Genomic DNA, 20,225 nt, shown 5'->3' on the forward strand with positions numbered 1-20,225 from the left:
TGAAGAGAAAAATAATTTGTAAAAACACCAGAGTCAATTTTAGATTCCTATTATCTACAGTGCAATTATGCATTCCTGCAGAGGTGCCGCTTAAATTATTGAAAGGTTAATATCTTAGAAAGCAAATCTGTTATGTAAAAAACAGCCAAAGTAGTGCATTTAAGTTTGTGATTACTAAAGTATGCTAATTAAGTATCGTGTTGCATTTTTTGATGCTTTAGTATTCTACGACAGTCCACTGCGCTCCAGCACAGAAAGGGAGGCAAACAGGAGTCTCCACAATTCACTGCACATAACGTATTGTGCACCTGATAGAAGCAGTTCTCCTTTCTAGTTCAAGCCATTCTCTAATCAGATCGCTCTGCTTTAAAACCCTGCAACCTCCTTCTGCAAGAAAAAGTAGGAGAGAATAAAAACAAACCCTAACTGCATTTGATGAAAAAAAAACAAACAATGAAAAGCAAATGTAGGCAGTGAAAACAACAATCCAGACTGTAAGCTTATGGAAAATAATTACTCACTCTTACTATTCCTATTTTTTAGTTATTATTATTTTTATCGTAATTCAAGGTTCATGTGCTAATCTGAACCCTAAGGTTTGCAAACTTCGAGTACTTGAGATTTTAACAACACGCAACGTTCTTTCCTCACTGACCTTAGGCTTAGGAGGTTGGTTAAAAGCATTGCGGTGTACCTGCAGCAAAAGGACTGTGCAGATTTTCACCATAATTTCAGCGTGCTGCTTAATTCACTGAAGGACAGCAGAGTTTGCAAATGTTTACACCATTACCCAATTAACTAACAATATGGCTCATGCATCTGTCAACAAACAAAGCTGTTGTTGCTTTGTTTTAGCTCCTTGGCATTTTCTGTTCATATAGGTCGCCATTGTACTTAATTATCACACCATAACCCTTCTGCAGCTTCTACTTTGTTATTTGTGGTTTGTAAACATGATGTTCACTACAAAGGATAGCAGCCTTATTAGTGAATCCACTTCCCACCAAAATAAATGGTTTCTCCTGTAAATATATGAAATATAAGACCTAAGATGCTTTGAAAGTATTTTTGAATAGACTTAGAAACCAAAGAATTATGTATAATAGAGATGAAAGATGAGCTGTAACCCACAAAGATGTGCCCAGTGCAGCATATAACAAATTAGATTAAGTAAATTGATGCGGGTTATTTCACAATGCAAAGTATTGAAATATTTTCATATTTAAATTTGTGCACTTGGTTTCATCAGCATTAGGACACATTCTGGGGTCCATTTCAGTGCTGAGACCTTGCTCTCATGTCAGTGCACTGTGTTCTGCTCTGAAGAGCTGCTCACGTTATCCAAGTTACACTGCTGATAAACTTCATACCTGTATAACTTAAAGATTTATTGCACATTATTGGCAATAACGCAGGAAATAATTTAAGCACATATTTATATATTTAATCTCACTTGCTTGTATTGGACTCACTGGTAACACAGGTACCCGTAATGCTCAACTACGTACGTTTTTGATTAAGGTTGCAAAATAAATTACATTACGCACTCAGCACTTGCTAATCAAATCTTGCAATCAAGCTATGAAACGTTTCAAAGTACATTTCAGTTGGTAAAACAGCGTTTTTCTACCACACCTATGGAGAGTTTTATAGGGCCTTACGCTCTGTTGCACTAGAGCTAAGATGTCATCTTTTAATTCCAAGAGCTTCATTATATAACTTGTGCTGGATTGGTGCATTATTGCAACAGGTATTTGTTTAAATGAATTCTGTGGTCATTATTTCAACCAAGCACAAAGTAGTTGGTTGAAGTACATCCGCAGCACTTTGAGCTTTGATACATGACTGTGCAAAGCCACCAAAGCTGTGCTAATTTCTGTGTTTCTCTCGTAGGAATGCAGTAACTATTAAGGCTTCACTTTGAACAAATACCTTATGTTGTTTTTTTTAAAAAGGACTCAATGGTGAAAAATATTACTAGTATAACCAGCATTTTGTTCCGTCTCCTATCGCTTTGGTGTGATCTCTGTCTTCCCCTTTGCTGTCCTATCCATTCTATTGCACGCTCACATCCTGCACAGCTGTACTTTTACAATTTCAAAGGTGTGGCTCCTTACCCTTCCCAGCTCTGCAGGGAAAAGATAAAGAAAAATAAATGGCTTAATGCCCAGGAAGGTCATTTAAAAAGAAAGAATCAAATACACAATTATTATGACACTTACACAAGCAGTAAATATCACACCCTGCACCTTTCTCTCCACCCTAGGACAAGGATCTGATTCCTGAGTAGCACAGCCTCTATACCATTTACACACGCATGAATACATTTAATGAATCTAATGGACAATGAGTTCTTTTTCTCTGTTTCTTAATCCTCCTAAAGTATAAATGCAATAGAAATTACTTAAAGGCACACCTGGTAAAGTACCAGATCTGTTTTTAAAAAAGCTATATTTTCTAAATGACACACAAATACAGTGAATTCTTTCCATGTATTGAAATACCCATAAGCTCTATAGATAATGTCCAACTTGTGCACCAAACAAAAGTAGGGTTACTTCACATAAATGTATGCAATTAGATCTGGTTTAGTTGAATAAACTTGAGATAATTTACATCTGAATTGAGGAAAGCCATCACAAACAAGGAAAAAATAAGTCATAGTAAAAGACTTCTAGTCTCATTCTAACTTCAAAGCCTTAATGCAGATACATCACACTCCATCTCATTTCACTCAAGTGATTTTCTCAAAACATTGTTTTAGATTCAGCGTATTTAATAAGCCTATTTACCGAGCAAAGTAACAGATACCGACAGGACAGAATGCTGATGCTATAGCCTGTACTTTGAGTAAGCTTTCCAGTCTTGGAAAAGCTGTACAGCTGTCTGAGATATTATCTGGTGTCAACTGTCAGCAACTGATCATAACTGTTATAAAGAGAGTTTGCTGCATAGATTATAATCAGTGCAAAAAACTTCATTGCATCACTTGTCTTTTTAGACTGTAAATTGGGGAAAAAAATAACAACTGTATTCTTTGTGGTTTTATAAAACACTAAGCATAATGATAGATCAGTAAGCAGTGTAAATAAGAAGCCCAAGCTGGACGTTGCAGTGTTTCTGTAGAAAGGTCTGGTCTATTTGGTGCTTTTAAAAAGTCCAACATCACAAATTCATGATTCTACTGGTTATTATTATTTTTTTAATTGGAAAAACTACATCTCCTTTGTAGAACAAAGCTTAAAGGAACATAAACATGATTCATTCTTACGTGCACATAAAAGAAAAGGTGATACTGATGGTACTAAAACATCACAGAAGTTGCCTTATATATGGAGTGCAAGAAGTTGAGGTCAGTGTTGGTGCCTGAGCTGGATGAGCTGTCTGCACACAGCCAGCAAATCCCAGATTCTGAAAGCAGAGCAAGATGCTGGAAAGCTCCCCTCAGATTTTTTGTTGGTTTTTTTTTTGTGCCTCCTGTTTGGTTTGAAATCAATGATCTGCTCCATAATTCTCTATGTGATTTCTCAGAAGAATAATACAAGAAAAAGTGAAGCTGATGGAATAGCCTGGAACGCCTCTTTTCCTGACAAAGGAAAAGCTCCATCACCTTGACACTATTTACTTTCAGTTTTCTTGCTGAGTGTAGAAAAGATTTAAATAGTGGCATTTACAGATCAGACCATTTGTATGTTAAGCGTCCTTTCTGCTGTGCCAAGGAGCACAACAGCCTGCTACTCGCGGGCCCTGCTGCCAACGTGCTTACACCGAACTAACCAATATTCATGTATTTAATTATTGAAAAAACGTGCTAGCTACAGAGACAGCAGATCCCAGCCCCAGAATTACTGTAGCTTTCACTGTAGGTATTGATGATGTGCTGAAAGAAAGCCGTACCTTCTGAAAGCCTGCACATACACAAACATATTGCGTGCCTCAAATGTACGGCAAGAACTTTGCTTTGCAATCATAGGTCCCAAAGGGGAATGGATAGGAACGCAGTCACTTATGTGAGAGCGAGCCACAATTGGATTCATATGAACTTAATTATAACTGCATGGAAAAACAATCCAAAAGGATTTTTATCAAGTTCAAAGCATTAAGATGTTCAGATAGCACAATGGTATCTACAGTATAACATTGTGATTGGTAGATAGGTAAATAGAATGAAAAGCGTGCCTAAGACTGCTTTGGTGATTTAGTCTGATGTATTACTTCTGCAATTACCAAAACAGCAGGAGATCATTAAATTTTCTGGTAAGCAGACACAGCATTCTTAGTATCATAGTACTACAAAGGCTCTTTATTGGTATTTTATCATTACATTTTCTTCCTACGAGGGGAATAAAACCGCAAAAGTGTCATTAGGCACAAATTTTGCAGGAAAAGAAGTGAATGCCTTCAGGCTAGTTTATGCTCTATCATGGCATATCCAACAGCAAAGCTCTGCAACTTAACTAAAGCATCTTCCTCTTAACAATAACCCGCCTCCCCTGAAATAAATGTTTGTAAAATGGTGCAGTGCTGAATAAAAGAACACTTCTGGTCAGAGGGATGTGCTTGGATGGAATATATTAATCACGTGGCTGGAATTAGTCATTGGGTTAACTAATGAGGATGATTCAACTAAGAGCTCACATACAGCACTGAGCATTCAGTTCTCTGGTGAATGCTTACTATAGTGAGCCTTAAGTAGAACAGCTTATCTGAAATGCGCTCCTATTTGCTGAAATGTGTTAAACATTCCCCATACTCAGAGTTATCAGACAGAGATCAGAAACTATACCCACCTACAGAACACAATGATTTTTAGAGGAAATGAACTTACATATCTCCTTTCAGTGACCTTATATAAGAAGTGATTTAATCTTTCTCTTTGGGTATCACAGTTATGCAAACAGGACTACAGAACCTGATCAAATCTTTCATTCTTGGAAGAAAAGATGGACATTTTTTCTATAACAGTGACAGATTTTTTTTACTACATATAAGGAAATTATGTTTGCACAAAAAACAATACTACACTCCAAGGAGCATCTTCTCTCTTGTATTCTCGAGAACTGCAAGTACTGCCACCAACTTCAGCAGGATGAGAATATCAACTCCTCCCTTAGTAGGTGCTGGCCAAAAGAATGTGACTGTGCTCTGTGTGAGCAACAAACTTATCAAAACCAACAAAACATAAGGATTGCAAGTGCTTCAGCACTCTGGTTGAAACTATATGTGCTCCAGCCCTCTGGAATACAAAAGTTATCAGTCCAATGGTTCCACTGTTAACAGGCAGAAAGACCAGAAATTACACCCTTTGAAGAGGCATGGGAATATGCTAGTCTGGAATGGCCAATTCACTTTGACAAATTCTCAGTGTCTTAACTAAGCTAAACATAGCTGCTCGAATAAATAACGTAATATATCCTCAAAGAGAGAAACGACCAGGGCAGGCAGTATTGACATGACAGCTTTAACTGCCAGGAGGAGGGATGCCTAACTCTGTGAGCACCTCTGGCCTCCTGCATCTTAGATAAAGTTGATAATTACACGCCATCATCAGATATATTGCCCTGAATAATTTTAGATTACTGTGAATGAAAACATAGGCACTATTTTATATAGTAGGGAATATAATTAATATCACTGCTTAAATTACGTGAATCATGTTACATTTTATTCTTCCCAATTCCTTCTTGTTCAATCTACTTTCCCAAGTTATGTGAATGACTAAATACTAAAACTGCTATGAGGTAGAACCACAATGCTGCATGAATCCCTTCTCCAGCTAGAAGAATTACTGCCACCAGAACAGTGAAATGAACAATCGTATTTGGTTTAGTCTTACTTTGTATTTCTATACAACATTAAGAATGGTTCAGCACCAAATTTGCTGAAATCCTGCTTGCCCCTCATTTAAATCGACATTTGACTTGAGTTAAATTCATTTTCTATGCTTTCAAGGGACACAGATTTTTGTTTCTGTTTATTCAAACTGCTGCTGAAATTGGTTAATTAAAAGGATTTAAAAAATCTTAATACCCTAAACAGAGCAAACTGGTTCTGAATTATTAAGCAACATTTTAAATGCATTTAAATAACCTTAAGTGACTGAACTGACACCTGATCCTAAGCTCTGTCTCAGGAAAACAAAATGTGAAATACTGTACAATCTTGGCTTACCAGGGCTTCCAGATACAGTAAATAAAAAGCTTAAGTCTCTAATGCAGTCTGCCAAATGCCTTCTCCCAAATACATAACTGATGTTCCACTTTGAGGAGAAATGAGCAGAAGAATTTGTATGCTGCAGCTTTGACTTTATAGATGGAATTAGTAAGCCCAGTCTTTATTTGCTAATGAGATGGACTTGTGAGAGCATTCCAGGACCTCACCTTCTGATGCAAATCACAAAACTTCCACAAACGTACCATTAATCCCAATAGAACTCATTTGGGTGAATTTGTTCAGCACATTCAAATAACAGCTTCAACTAGATATGGTACATTTCAGCTTTTGTTCCCTACAGCATGATCAAACATCCAGTCCACAAGACATTAAAGAGTTAAAGGAACACTTCTGCAGATCTCCACAGAAGGAAGTGAAGAACAGATCATACAGAAGGTCTACAGAGCTCTGGGAGAAGACAGATCCTGCAGAAAGCAGGCGGAGATGGCTGGTGAAATATTGTTTGGGAAGGCTTTGGAGAGAAAGGGACTTGATAGAAGGACTGAAAGTTGGCTGAGCATGCTAATACGCTCAGCGTAAGCTCTTTTCTGTTACAGCTGAATGCGTTTTGAAGATTAGAGTGACTGTTAGAAGAAAAAGAACTGTGATTCTAAAATCAGCACGTAAATTTAAATAGCATATTCATTTACTTCCATAAAGCCTTTGCAGGTGCATTTAAAGAATAAGGCAGAGAACCTGTCATACTGCTTTTTGCTCAGAAAGATGTGCTTGCCAAACATTTTCTAACGTAGAGAAAACAAATTACCCGTGTGGAATAGCTTGTTGGTATGGTATGCAGTTCTGTCTTGGTTAAGGTACTGAGAAAGGACGTGGTTAATATCTAATTTCAGTGCTAGTAGAAAGAACAACATAGTCAGTGACAAAGACCCAATAACAAGTTGCTGCATGTGCTTAAATGCTTTGGAATGTCACTGCTGCTTTAAAAACTACAAGTAGTGTCTAGAAAAGGTTAATCTGCGTATTTACTCATGTGTAGAAGTTTGTATTTACAGTAGGGTTATGATACCAACTTTAAGTTAGCTAAGGATATCTGTGTAAGCAACTGGAACATAGAACTAAGATCTAATGAATTCTTATTTACCAAAGAAGTAAAAATACCCCAACAACATTGTATCAGGACTGACTTGAAAAGCCTACTTTGAAAAACAGGTAAAAATTCTTCTGACAAGTTTCCCACCAGAAAATGCTGATTTGATTGAAGATAATCCCCTCATTTAGATAAGTCAGATGCTTCTGGGAGCGTGTATGTTATTGTCATATAGATTAGCAGAGAGGTAAGGTTATTAACTTGAGACGAAATGTTTTCATCCAGCTGCAGTGAAAGCTCCACAAAGTAATTCTCATAACTTCAAAGCAATTTTTTTCCCCAAAAAACGTTACAGTTTAAATACAAAAAGACAATTTAAATGTTATTTTTTTTTCTTGAGCACAAGCACTGCAGGTACTCTATTATTTTTTCCCCCACAGACATCACTGGATGCCCGTGACACACACAGCAGAAAGGTCTTGTCATCTTACACTGCGTTTTTAAGAGGCTGTATGCCACAAAGCCTGAGGTGACTAACACAGTTAGCACGCTTCCAATGCATTCATCTATTCTTTTTTTAAACAAACAAACAAAACTCTGCTCTTTGTGGACTAAAACAATCCCAGCTTCCCAAGTCTGCGGAACATGGCAGATGTCATTCATAGTTAGAAACCCCCTGGGGATCACTCTCTATCTGTTAGTTCTGGTGGTCATAATGGCAACCAGATTCATACGCTGCCACTGAGTCAAATCAGCATGAATCATTTATGTGACTCCTCAGACACGGCACTATTAAGTTGGAATCATAGCAAAGAGATGACAGGGTCTTGCAACAGACCAACAGCTCTGGAGCCTGCCATAAAATTCTTCTTCTGCCTCAGTGTTTTCACTCTTGCAGACTCACAAATTTACTGAAAGAACCACCCCATTTTATATTAGTGGCCTATCTTCTTTTCCATTCTTTTTTGATCGCTCTCATTTGAGCCATCTGAACAATTAAAACCGACAAGGATGTGACTATATACAGATACAGCCAGTCTAGACAGTGAGGTTTTAAACTGGAAATATAAAACATAAGAGTAAGGTGTTTATAGGCTTTTGTAAAAATAAAACTGTGCTAAGACAAAGGTATGACAAGCAGAGCTCTACGACTTGCAGAACATTTTAAATGCACACGAACACTGTGTGGATTGTAAAAGATTCCTCTGCTGAGTGAACTGAATGATCTATACTACTGGAAACACAGCTGATTCCTAATCTTTGGTTCCACTGGAAATGACATCACATGCTTAAGGAATAAAGTTAATTAGTGATTAATGACATCCCTAAATGCTTCGTCTTAGTCTGCCTGATTAAGAATCTCAATATAAGACAAGGTGGAAGAAAAGCTGCAAGTACTACAATCTTGTTTACAGAGTTATGCCAAAAATCTGCAGAAATCACATCCACTCTCAAGGTCGTAGCTTATTAATGACATTTGTTTCCGTAATGACATTTTCTTCCCCTTTTGGAGTACTTATATGACTTGAAACAACTTACAAACAGGATGGTAAAGCAATAGGTTGATGTTACAAAATATTACCGTCACCAGGCCAGTCAGAGCCCTATTCCTAGCAAACTACTGGCAGTGATGAGAAAGAAAATGGAAATGCAACTCAGACACTGAGTTCCTTTGATGAAAAATGGCTTTACCAGTCACCTGGGGATTTCCCCAGCCCAGAGCTGCCCCAACTCATTTGCAGTACTGGGGGTACTATGGCCAAAACCTGCTGTATTTCACCTATCACTGCTTGGCTCAGTTTGTAGTCAACCCACAACATTACCTGCTACCTTCACCTTTTATGCAGCACCTCCTGTCATCACTGCAGTTAAACCCACTGACTTACTCCTGCTGTAAGGTAACGAATGACTAGATAAAAAGTGAAAGTTAAATTTTAGTAGAGTAATAGGCATATCTTGAGGGAAATTGAGTAACCAGAACATAAATATCCACTGACAAACCAACAGAGCTGAATTTGCTTTTGTAAGCAGTATGCAGTATTGACTTTGAAAATCAGTCCCAAGCAAGTACACCATCAGAATTTGGAGGTGGGAAGCATAAATGATTACTTAGTTGTATGATGCAACAGGTGGATGAATAATTCATCACAGCGCACTGATTAGCTCAAAACCACTTATCATCTGACACCGAGCCTTCCTCCTCACAAACCGCTTGTTTCAGAAACTGAACATTTTTTTTAATGTCACTGGAAACAGATTTGCCATGCAATTTTGTGTGTAACGTGACAGCACTGTTAGGTTAGCATCTAGCTTGCTCACAACCATGGAGCTTGGCAGAACTCTAACTTACGCATACATATCTTTTATCTTCTCTCCTATATCATACTGGTCTTCTAAACATGTACAACTCAGAAGCAGCAGTATTATTCCTGGAAGGTATATTTACTCACATCTCTCCTCGGAAAGGTGCCCAGAAGCTTGTATTCCTCCCAGGGATATCCCTTGGAAGCCACAAAATCAAAGACAACCTGCAGCTTGCTGCTGGCCAGGAAACGTCGCTCAAAGAATTCTCCGCTGGGTGTCCGAATACGCAGTTTGCTGACTGACTCGGTGCTTTCCTCTTTTGGTTCTGGAGGCAAAGACTGCTCAAGAGAAAGCCTGATAGCCTGAGGAAAAATAACCATTTAGTTTGCAATATTAACAACAAGTGAAAAGGATAGAGAGTTTTTTTTTTTTGTTTAAGCCTAACAGAATTTCAAGATACACCATAGTGTTCCAGAGCCATCATTATGCTTTACATCTCAATGACAAAATCATTTCTATTCAGTCCATAACAACAGCCCACCAGACAACTAAGAAAAATAAATCCTTTTTTATAATACATATTATCGGGTCTACTGTTAACACATGAAAGAGATAAGCAGTAATTTAATCATTTGGCAGAAAGCCCTGAAAAATTTGAAAGAGAGTAATTGTCAAGCAGCCAATTGCTTCCTTAACAGGTATGAATTACAGGTAGTACCAGTATTTCTTGAAATGCACTTGTTATCAAACTGCCTTCCTCAAAAACAGAGTAATTTACTGTTGGTTGCAAAGACGGGACGCTTGGTGGCAGTTCAGAATAAGAAGAAACGTATGTAGATTGACTATAAATAAATTAAAACCCTGCTAGACGTAATAGAGAATACCATGAAGACATATTAGATATCGATAGTATACACCAAAGTCAGAGCAGTCAAAGAAAACTGGGCAGACAGACATAGGAGCATTCAGATTTTAATACAGCAGTTATTATTATTATTTGCAGGACAGGAGTGCACATTGTCTAAAACAACATGCGTGCAACTAGGCAGCACTGTGATGACCAAAACCTACATCAACACTTTGTTTGGAATTTAAAAAACAAAGCAAAAAACCCACAATCAAACACCACCACCGCCAAAGATACCTAATATCACACTGCTGCAGTAGGTGGGCTTGATTTTCAACATTACCAAGTGTTGTTGGCCCTCCTGGACAGATACTGATTTTGCTTAAAAACTGGATCATACTTAGAGGGCAGCCTTGTTAGCAGTTAATGAGAATCTCAACGAATACAAAAAGCAGCCTAATAATTCCTCCTCCAAAATGCACCCCTCCAAAATGAAGAGGCACTCAGGCATTGATTCACCTGGATTTGCAAGGCACTTTCACAATACACAGTTGCTATTTGTGCCTTTGAAAATCTCCCCAAGGTCATTTAGCAACAGAAGCCGATGGAGGATGATTACATTGAAGAGAAAGGAATGGGCAAGAGCAAGATCATGAAGCCTTTCAAATAGCCTACTTCTTACACACGAATCTCTAAGCAAATTATAGCTCAGTATAAATATTTATACATAGAACTTGAGTTCATTTTTGCTCATCTACTACGAGATTATATTTTAAATAGATTCTATTTTAATTTTCTCTCTCTCCACACTCAACCACCTGCTTACTGTCTTTCTGTTTTGACATTTCCCCACACAGTATAACAACAGATGCTACATTATTTACGGAACCCAATCAATTATATTATAGAAAAATAAACAACAGTAGCTCATTAGAGCTCTTTTCTTTGTGCAAAGAATGCGTCGCTCCCCAAAGTAACCAGTCTCCCAGGCTTCAACGTGAAATGGCAGTTTACAATGGATATTCTGTACCAGCAAATCAAATCAGAAAACAATGATGAGATGGATCACATTAATAACTCTTGAATCTGAACAAGCAATTTCAGTTTTGTTGATAAAAAGATGTTCGGTATGTGAATAGCTCAATGGTCTGATTTTAAATATATGAGCTGAACATAAAGGCACTTCTGTAAGTAAACATTGTTGCAGAACAATTCAGTATAAGTAATCTGTATACTTGAAAATGGGAGTGTTAGTAAACATTATTGTTAAAATCCCTTTTGTTCGACTAAGCAAACAGATCCTATTATTTTCATTACTGCAGCCTACATTAAAACAGGGAAGCCCACATCTACTTTGATAACAGGGACTAGTTTTGCAGGCTGTACATAAGAAAACAGTTTTCAGAAGGGCAACGTGTAAGAGAAGGTTCAGGATCAGATACACCAAAGCAGAGTGAAGTATTGTTTCTACGCATACAAAATTACTGAAATAAATCAAACACACTCGTTTGAATCTGGTCATGGATTTCTCAGTAGTCTGATATTGCTACAGTACTGATTTATTCCAGCTGCTATCAGGCTCACAGAATGGCAGCCTTCTGATTACTCTTGACAAAATTCCCACAGTCCAGTTCTGTACGTTACTCATCTGGTTGTGTTTTATTATCAGTTCTTCACTTATGTTAACAACAGGAGCTAAAAAACTCATCAGATACTGTAGGATAATGCAGAAGAAGTGAGCTATATTTCTACCAAACCGCTGAATATGATGGTTTTGACTGAATCTAGTATTTACAATGCAGAACTGTTTAAAAGGATTTTGAATGCTTAAGTGGTTCAGATTTTCTAATGCAATCATCTTGGTCAAAATATATACGCAAATGCATTGCTTATAAAGTTTGTTTATTGGGTTTATCTTAGGGAATAATAGATGCATTGGTAGCCAACTTTTTCCAGTTGTGTAATGCAATTTTTTCATACATCAGCAAAGTACACAAGACTGAAATGTCAAGTATGTATTTAAGTCTGGGATGGGGGGATGAGGAAGGCAGTGATTTATCAGGATTCTACGAGTTCCAAGGACTTGAACTAAATGGAAAATTAAATGAGAATATAACACCAAATTTCGAATCTCCATCAGGGATGGGAGACAGAGCAAAGAAGTTATACAAGCACCACTAAAAAAAGGAACTCTCATATTTTATATAAATGAAATAAATATTTAAAATATATGTTTGCGATAATATTGAAACTATACTCAGGAAATTTATATTCAATTGGGATGTTGATACAACTTTGCAGTCATTAGCAAATGCCTCACAAAATCAATGCCTAGAAGCCAAAGGACAGCACTCAGTCAACTCTGCTTCCAGTCAATACATTTATGTGTGTTGAAAATTTTATTCAAAGGTTTCAAGGTCCCTTTCAGCAGCCCTGTAAGGACATCTATTTCAAGCTCACTTCACAGGACAGCTGAAAATACTCTAACAACGAGCCTGTTTCACCTCTTCTTTGAAGGGCTGCAGGGAAAGAAACATGGCTGTAACACAGCCCTTTTTCCTTCTCTTTTAAACTATATTATGGATTTGCCAGGGGGAAAAAAAGAGGTAGCCACTAATATAAATAAACTCATGTACATGGTAATTTATACCTATAGCGTATGCCTATGCTGTTTTACACACAGATGATAAGAAATGAATACAAATATTAATCTGAGGTTCACATTAAAAGCACGCCTTGAATTAAGGTTACAAAGTGTGCTGAATGAAAGCTGCGACCTCCAGAAGCACCAAGAATCCAGAAAGCAGCTTGAAAAAGCAAAGCAGCCCACCTCACGTTCTTCCTCCTGTTCTTTCCGAATCTGTTCCAAACGAAACTGCTCTGCCATTTCTCTCTCTTGTGCTTCCCTCTGAGAAACAGACACAAGCATTAATCACACACGTGCTCACTTCATTTTACAGCATTCTGTTTAGTGGCGCCCATTAAGCTATATGAAAGCAAAGAAACTTCTTAACCGCTCTGTTGGAACAGGAGTGGTTCAAGGATGAGCGACATATCTGCACAACATAAAGCCACATGAATAAAACCTTCACAGTCCTCTCGAAGCTTGTTAATGGAAAGTAATCTCAACTCAACTCCTGTGTCAAGAATTTACTGCATTGTTATGATTGTTTACATATATTTTGAAATCTCCATTTTGAACTGTCTAACCATTTCATTGCCACTTAAGGCAAATATGGCTCCTAAAGCAGAGGTCTAATCTTAAAAAGCAGAACTGAAGGGAGGGAATCTTCTGCTCCACGGAGATTTCACTGCTTGTGCTGAGATTCATGTCCCAACATTCACTTGACCACACACACACCTTTGCTCTGTCAGCTTCGAGTGAAATGCGGTACGCTTCATCCTGCTCCCTTTTCACATTTTCTCTGGCTTCACGTTCGTCCTGGGGAAGAAGAAAATGAAAAAGAAGATGAAAACTGGCAGCACACGGTGACAACTGGGACACACATCTTTATGTTCACCACTATTTTCTACCCTGAGTGACTTAACAGTAATAACAAAATATTTGATATTTCACAAGGATGCCAGTTGTGCAGCTGACCACTTGGCCTGCTTTGTAGCATGGAAGGACATGGTGTAGTTTAGAGAACAAGGCAGAATGTGAGCTTGCTTTCTGCTCCAACTGACAGCAGGCAAACACTTGTCCTTCATGATGATGTCTGCCACCAGGTCCTTCCTTGGTAAAATTGTCCTCAGAAGGATCTGCCTGTGGTCATGGCTATTAAACATCACCCAGAGACCTCAACTCATAAAGAATACAACAACGTGATAGTAAGAAGCTCTGCACTGAAGTGTCTCACATGGACAAGAAACATTCATCTGAATGGACTGTTCCACAGAAAGGAATCATTTTCCAATCAATGTAATGGATTTGTTCCCAGAAACTTCACTACTTGGCAAAAACTCAGTGGAAGGAGAGTACATTAAATGGTACTGTCAGGTTATGCAAACATGCTGGGATGTTCCTCAAATGAAACTCTTTAACATATTGGTGGTTAAGAACTCCTGAATTTGCACATAACTGTAAGAGAAAAGGATACATTGCAGGAAAAAAGTATACAACCTCCATCTGGAAAGTAAGAAGGTCTTTCTAGAGAAAACTCTTCTTGCTTATAGAAATAGGACTCAAAATTACTCTGCAATCAGCCTCTCCTAAATTTCATTCCCAGAAGATAGAGAAACCATCACCTTAGTTCAGCAGAGCTAACTAGGTTACTTCAGTTTACGGAAAACAAACGAACAAAAACAACCCACCCTCCGATTGATGAGAAATTGCGTGCTGACTTTTATTCTACGTTATAGAAACTGCCTAGAAAACTCGAGAAGTTACTTGAGATGAGCACAGGTTTCACTTCCCTACAAGGACCTTCACTGAGTAATTTCTGGAATCAGTTTAAATTACATAATCTGGATGGCGCCTTCAAAAAATACTGACTATAGATTCTACCATAGGAATATAAACATTAATTTCATACATACTTGTTTCCTCCCTACTCATCATAGCCATCATCGTCCTAAAACTGGATTATGAAAAAGATGCCAGGAATGTGAAGAATTGCTATGCATGACTGCACAGCCCTCCTAAAAACATGTAACCCACATCTCGAAGTAAATGACTGTGCCACCAATCTTTACATTACATGGAAACAATACTCTTCTTACTGACACACACCTCAGGTGTTTCATGGCACTAACAAAGAATGTGTGAAGCAAAAAAAACCAACAAAAACCAACAGCAATACTATTAATAAACAAAAAAAAAATCATGTCACACGTTACTCACTAAGAAAACGTGAGGTTTTTGCCACATCTACTGAACATCAATAAATGCGCTTCCACGTCACTTTTGCAGTGACTACAAAATGACCGTCTTCCATTTTCAAGAAATCAAGATGTGTACAAAGTCTTATCCTGGTTCACTTGAACCGTCTACATCAGAAGCAGAGGCTACACTCATAGGTGGAAGAAAATGAGAAGTTACTGTAACCCTATGAGGATTACACTACAGCACACAGGACTGTATCTCCTCCCCAAGAAAGCAGACAGCAGGAATAGAGACTATTCAGTGATTAGTGACAAAGAGATACTGAACGATTTCTATGGGCAAAGACACCACAAAAACAAAGAGACTGCTTTTCAAGATGACAACGTATGACCCAATCACTCATAACGGAGGTGAACAAAAAGCCTCTGCCTTCTTATTTTGACTATGCAGCAGTAAGCTGAAAGCTGATATCCTCAATAAAGAGAGCATGAAATTTCCCACAGAATGTATTCTTTAGCTGTCAATTTCTCTGTTGTAATACATGTTAGAGATGTTAAATCACAATGAAATAATAGTAAGCACACGTTCATGAGAGGGTTACAGTGGACCAGACAAAATATTCTTGAGTAAGCAATGAGACTGGGAAAAAACTTAGTGAAGGTCAAGAAGAAACGTAGGATAACACTCTCCAATAATTATTCCTTTTTCATTTTATGAAGTCATCCCTAGAACACCTAACAGCAGGCGCTGCCAGATGCAGGAGGATGGAAAAGCTGGATTTCTGATTGCTTTTAGGACAGCAACATCCCCTTCTACTGCTGCTTACACAGGGAAGAAATACAAGAGCACAGAAAAAGAAAAGTCATCTTTTTGGATGGGATATTTTGCTGGATACATCAACTTTGGGCTTTTTGTTGTTGCTTGTAGGTAGGATTTAACGATTTAACCCCAGGTATTAGTTTTGCACCTGATGGGTTTCAAGGGAGATGCACACACTTTATTCCCCATTGCATTTCAGGATGAGTTTTATTGCGAAGTAAAGCCAGATAAAACAATGTGAAAAGATCATCATGAGCAGAAGACATTTACCAGAGCATCAGTGAATAAATGGATGCTACAAAAACCAAAACAATAAAGTTTATTCCCAAATGCTGAATGTTCATCTGAAAGATGGCTCATCTCACTGAACCACTCCTGAGATTAAAAACTGCAAGTGCCTTAGGCTACTCATGGGAGCGTTAAGGAGAAACACCCCTTTGTCCAAACAAACCAGTTTAATAAAAGCATTAATTTGACTCACTGGAGATGACAGACTTGCACATTGTGTAACTTAAACATACATGATGGGGAATACAGGGAAGAAAAAAGGTACACAAAGCACATGAGGCATATGGGGACGGCAGACACAAAGCAGAGGAAAGTTTCTGTGGCAGCAGAACCAGAGGTGGGGAGGCAGAATCTGTTTGTATCAGCCCAATTCCAGATACTGATTTTTGTAATTTACCTTGAGTGATAAGAATGAAAACAAAAACAAAACCTTGTAGAAACAGACCTGCAGTTACTTTCCATGAGAAGTCATCCAGATGGCCTTGTGGATGCCTACAGATATGGGTTGTGTTGCAGGGAAAGCTGACGTTTATTATGAGGAGCACAGCTAATATGCAGTGATTGCAGCCAGCAGCTTGCACAGCTGAAAATCAATCTTGACTAAAGATATTTTCATTTCATTTTCTTTATTTTCTCTGTCATTACTTTGCATTTTGTTCAAATTCAAAATGGTTTCTAAACTCTTGAAGGCAGCAAACGTAGCTGCTGGTGGGCTGGTACGGCACACAACAGGAAACCAATTGCTGGAGCCTTGGGGTGCTATCGTATTAGAAATACAAAGCTAGAAAAATTATTCAAATAAACTTTGATTACTGTAGTTTAATTAGTTATAACTAGTAATCATTTGTAAATGTGCTAATTGGATTTTCAAGAGGTTACATCACAATCTTTGTTAGATGCCTGTCATCACCATTATCTTCTTGTGCTTTGGAATTTAATGAATTTCATGTATTTATTCTCATAGCTTCCTGTTGTGTATTCACTATATACCATGACAGACGTTAAACTGCTAGAAGGCACAACAAATATTAAAGGTATTAAAATGCCTAATTTCTAATGATTTAAATACAATTCCTAAAGAGAAATTGCAGAGGTCCTCCTGCATTGCTGATGGAAGCATTCAGGCCATCCTCTAACTGGGGAGCACAACTGCAGGGAAGAAGTGGAAAAAAGCAACTGATCTGTAGCAGGAAAAGACCATCAGATTGCAGGTTAGGAGAACATTCATGAGGGCTGCTCCTTTTGAGTCTCCTTTGGTGGCTGTGAGATACTGCTTTTAAAGAGGAAAGAAACAAAAGGTGTTGGAAACCAGAACTGCTTTATCATCCAGGAAAAATAAATTCAGAAGGAAATCTCTGATATTTGACAGCAGAGAAGCAGAAAATGAAGATATGATGATATGAAGCTCCTCACTGCAAAGTTATAAAAATAACACGTGGCCAGCAAATCCCGGCCTAGTACAGACAGCTCTGAGATAGACACACTAACAACATCCCCGCAGATCGCTGCAGTAGTGAAAAGGTGAAGTGATACCTACTGCTATTTTGGAGTGGCTTTTTCCCATTTACATATGTTTTATATCCCTATCCAGATATTGATTAGGAGAGACATACGTTTTTCTCCTGCAGCAGCATCTTGGAAGAAAGAACGCCATCTCAGATCAGAAAGCAAAGATTCAGACTTTGCAGGTCTCCTTTTTTTTACAGTTTACCTTCATTGGGACGGTTTATACCAATTTTTCCAGTTTAAAAATCCTTAATGACCTCTTTTACAGCGTCAGCTGCAACAGTCCAAAGCAAATGGAAGATCTTATTGGGATTCATAAAAGTAACATTTTTCAAGCAATTGTAGGTATTTAAATTCCACCTTGAAGTCTAACTTGAGAGCAGGAGTGCTAGTGTTGCATAACTACAATAAATACGATGAGAGACCTACTGTTACTTAAAAGTGGACAAGTTGGACCAGCTGTGTAACAGTCAATGCTTTTACAGTAATAAACGTTGACAGCAAAAATAAAAAGAATGCATTACTGAGACATCATGAAATGAGCCTTGTCATTACATGGAAACTCCACCCTGTATAAGCTTGTCAAAAAGTGTTACTGTAATCCTTTGAGAAGCCTCCTCCTCAGGCAACAGAGAAAAATGCTTAGGATCAGCCCACAACAGGTGTGTTGTACTGTAATGCCAGTGTTTAATCACAGATCTCTTCACATTAATCTCACAAAGGAACTAACTTGGACCTACGTGGGCCCATCATGCAATGCTGAGATGATTATTTAACTATCAAATTAGAGCAAGCAGGCAAACAGAATGTTTGCAAATGGACATTCCAGGGCGTACAATATTTTACAATTATCATTTTTCTTGTCCAAGTCCAGCAGCAGGTACTGACACTTAAGAGGAACTGATACCCTGCACTCCTTTCAAAGTCAATCCCTGATAAATATCAATTCACACCTTGATCAACATTGGCAGAGGCCAGTTCTCTGCTTTGACACCCTCTTTCACTTACAGAAGAAACTCTTCAGTGGCATTTATTTCCTCTTTGAAAATTTCCCCAACCTTGCTGCCCAAACAATAGTTAACGTATAAACATTTGCAGTGTGGGACAGAGGAGTAGGCACGGTTAGAAAAGGAAAGTATTTCTATTAGATGTACAAAATTGTTTGTGCAGCCTATTATACCACTTGGAGCCTGAAACTCATAGAACTGTTTCCCTGGGAGCTTGTAAACTACTGTTACTTTATATCAAATGTATCTATTAATTTATCAGAATAATTCTGCATATTATGAGGCTGGATCAGTAGATCCTAGACCTGACCACACTGACAAGGGTGGGACCATATTTGGCCAGGTGACCTTGCTGCTGTTGTTGCCACAGACTCTACCATTTAATTATCCATTGGACATTTCTTAACCAAAAGTGCCACATTAGTACAACATCAGCACATTGTTGACCATGTTACTGTTTGTAGCTCTTTACTCTGGCAATTTAAGAAAAGGAAGAAGAAAGGATGCCAGATTTGTCCCACTTTAAGAAAGCCTGGGAGAGAGAACAGATGCCTGAATTTGGATGATCCACAAGCTGACTGCAAGGTGATGCCTCAACAGCTACAACCAGCATCACAACAAACACCTGTACCATTAGAAGGCCGTGGCAACAGTCATCCTGTACCGAAATAACCATCAGAGGGCACTGCAAAACATGCTGTGCTAAACAGAATTATGCAATAGCTGTGTTTGAAGCTTTCATGGGCATGCATGTTAAAAATCCAAAATGGAGAAGTTCAGCTGTGTAAACTGACTCACTGATGTTACATGCTGTTATTTAAAAGTGCTTTCAGTTCAATTTCTCTCACACACACTTCTGTTTACAGCAGAGCTATATAGATGACTTCTCTTTTTAAAGCACAAAAGAATTCTCAGCTTATCTTCTTGTGGTTTTACGATGACTTACTGTTGCTATTAAGACAACAGTAACAGAAACCGGACTCTGTATCCTGTTTGCCATTGCCATATTCGGGAAAAACATGCACCAACTGCAATGAGAGCTTAAAAAAGAAAAGGTGATGATATCTGAATACTGCATGTTGTCAAGTACAAGACTTAAAGAAACCCACACGTTATGTTTTGAATCACAAAACGCCTCTTTTTCAGGTGAAGGCCTTCCCCTGAGCACAGACTGCTGGCCAACTTCTCCTCTCCCTACAATACCTACTGCAGCCATTTTTCATTGTTAAATTTCCTGCTTCAAAGGCAGAAGTTTCTGTGATCACCTTTCCCATGTGAAGCCAAGTTACAAGTCAATATTCTATTTGTGTCTGGAACTCACAGCACCTGAAAATCTGCCACCCCTTAAGCTTATGAAATTTTCTATTC

The 20,225-nt window shown here is 38.2% G+C and overlaps 1 protein-coding gene across 2 annotated transcripts in view; it reads right to left on the reverse strand.

Moving 5' to 3' along the window:
- FAF1 (Fas associated factor 1) overlaps nt 1-20,225 on the reverse strand; it is a 133,239-nt gene that overhangs the window by 3,896 nt on the left and 109,118 nt on the right. For both annotated transcript variants that reach the window (XM_072343401.1, XM_072343400.1), the window contains exons 16-18: nt 13,774-13,854; nt 13,243-13,320; nt 9,712-9,927 (exon numbers count right to left, since the gene is read on the reverse strand). In XM_072343401.1, the coding sequence (XP_072199502.1) occupies nt 9,712-9,927; nt 13,243-13,320; nt 13,774-13,854 (375 nt within the window). The remainder of the gene's footprint in view (nt 1-9,711; nt 9,928-13,242; nt 13,321-13,773; nt 13,855-20,225) is intronic.

This window comes from Excalfactoria chinensis, chromosome 8 (genome assembly GCF_039878825.1).
Source record: "Excalfactoria chinensis isolate bCotChi1 chromosome 8, bCotChi1.hap2, whole genome shotgun sequence".
NCBI classification, from domain to species: domain Eukaryota; kingdom Metazoa; phylum Chordata; class Aves; order Galliformes; family Phasianidae; genus Excalfactoria; species Excalfactoria chinensis.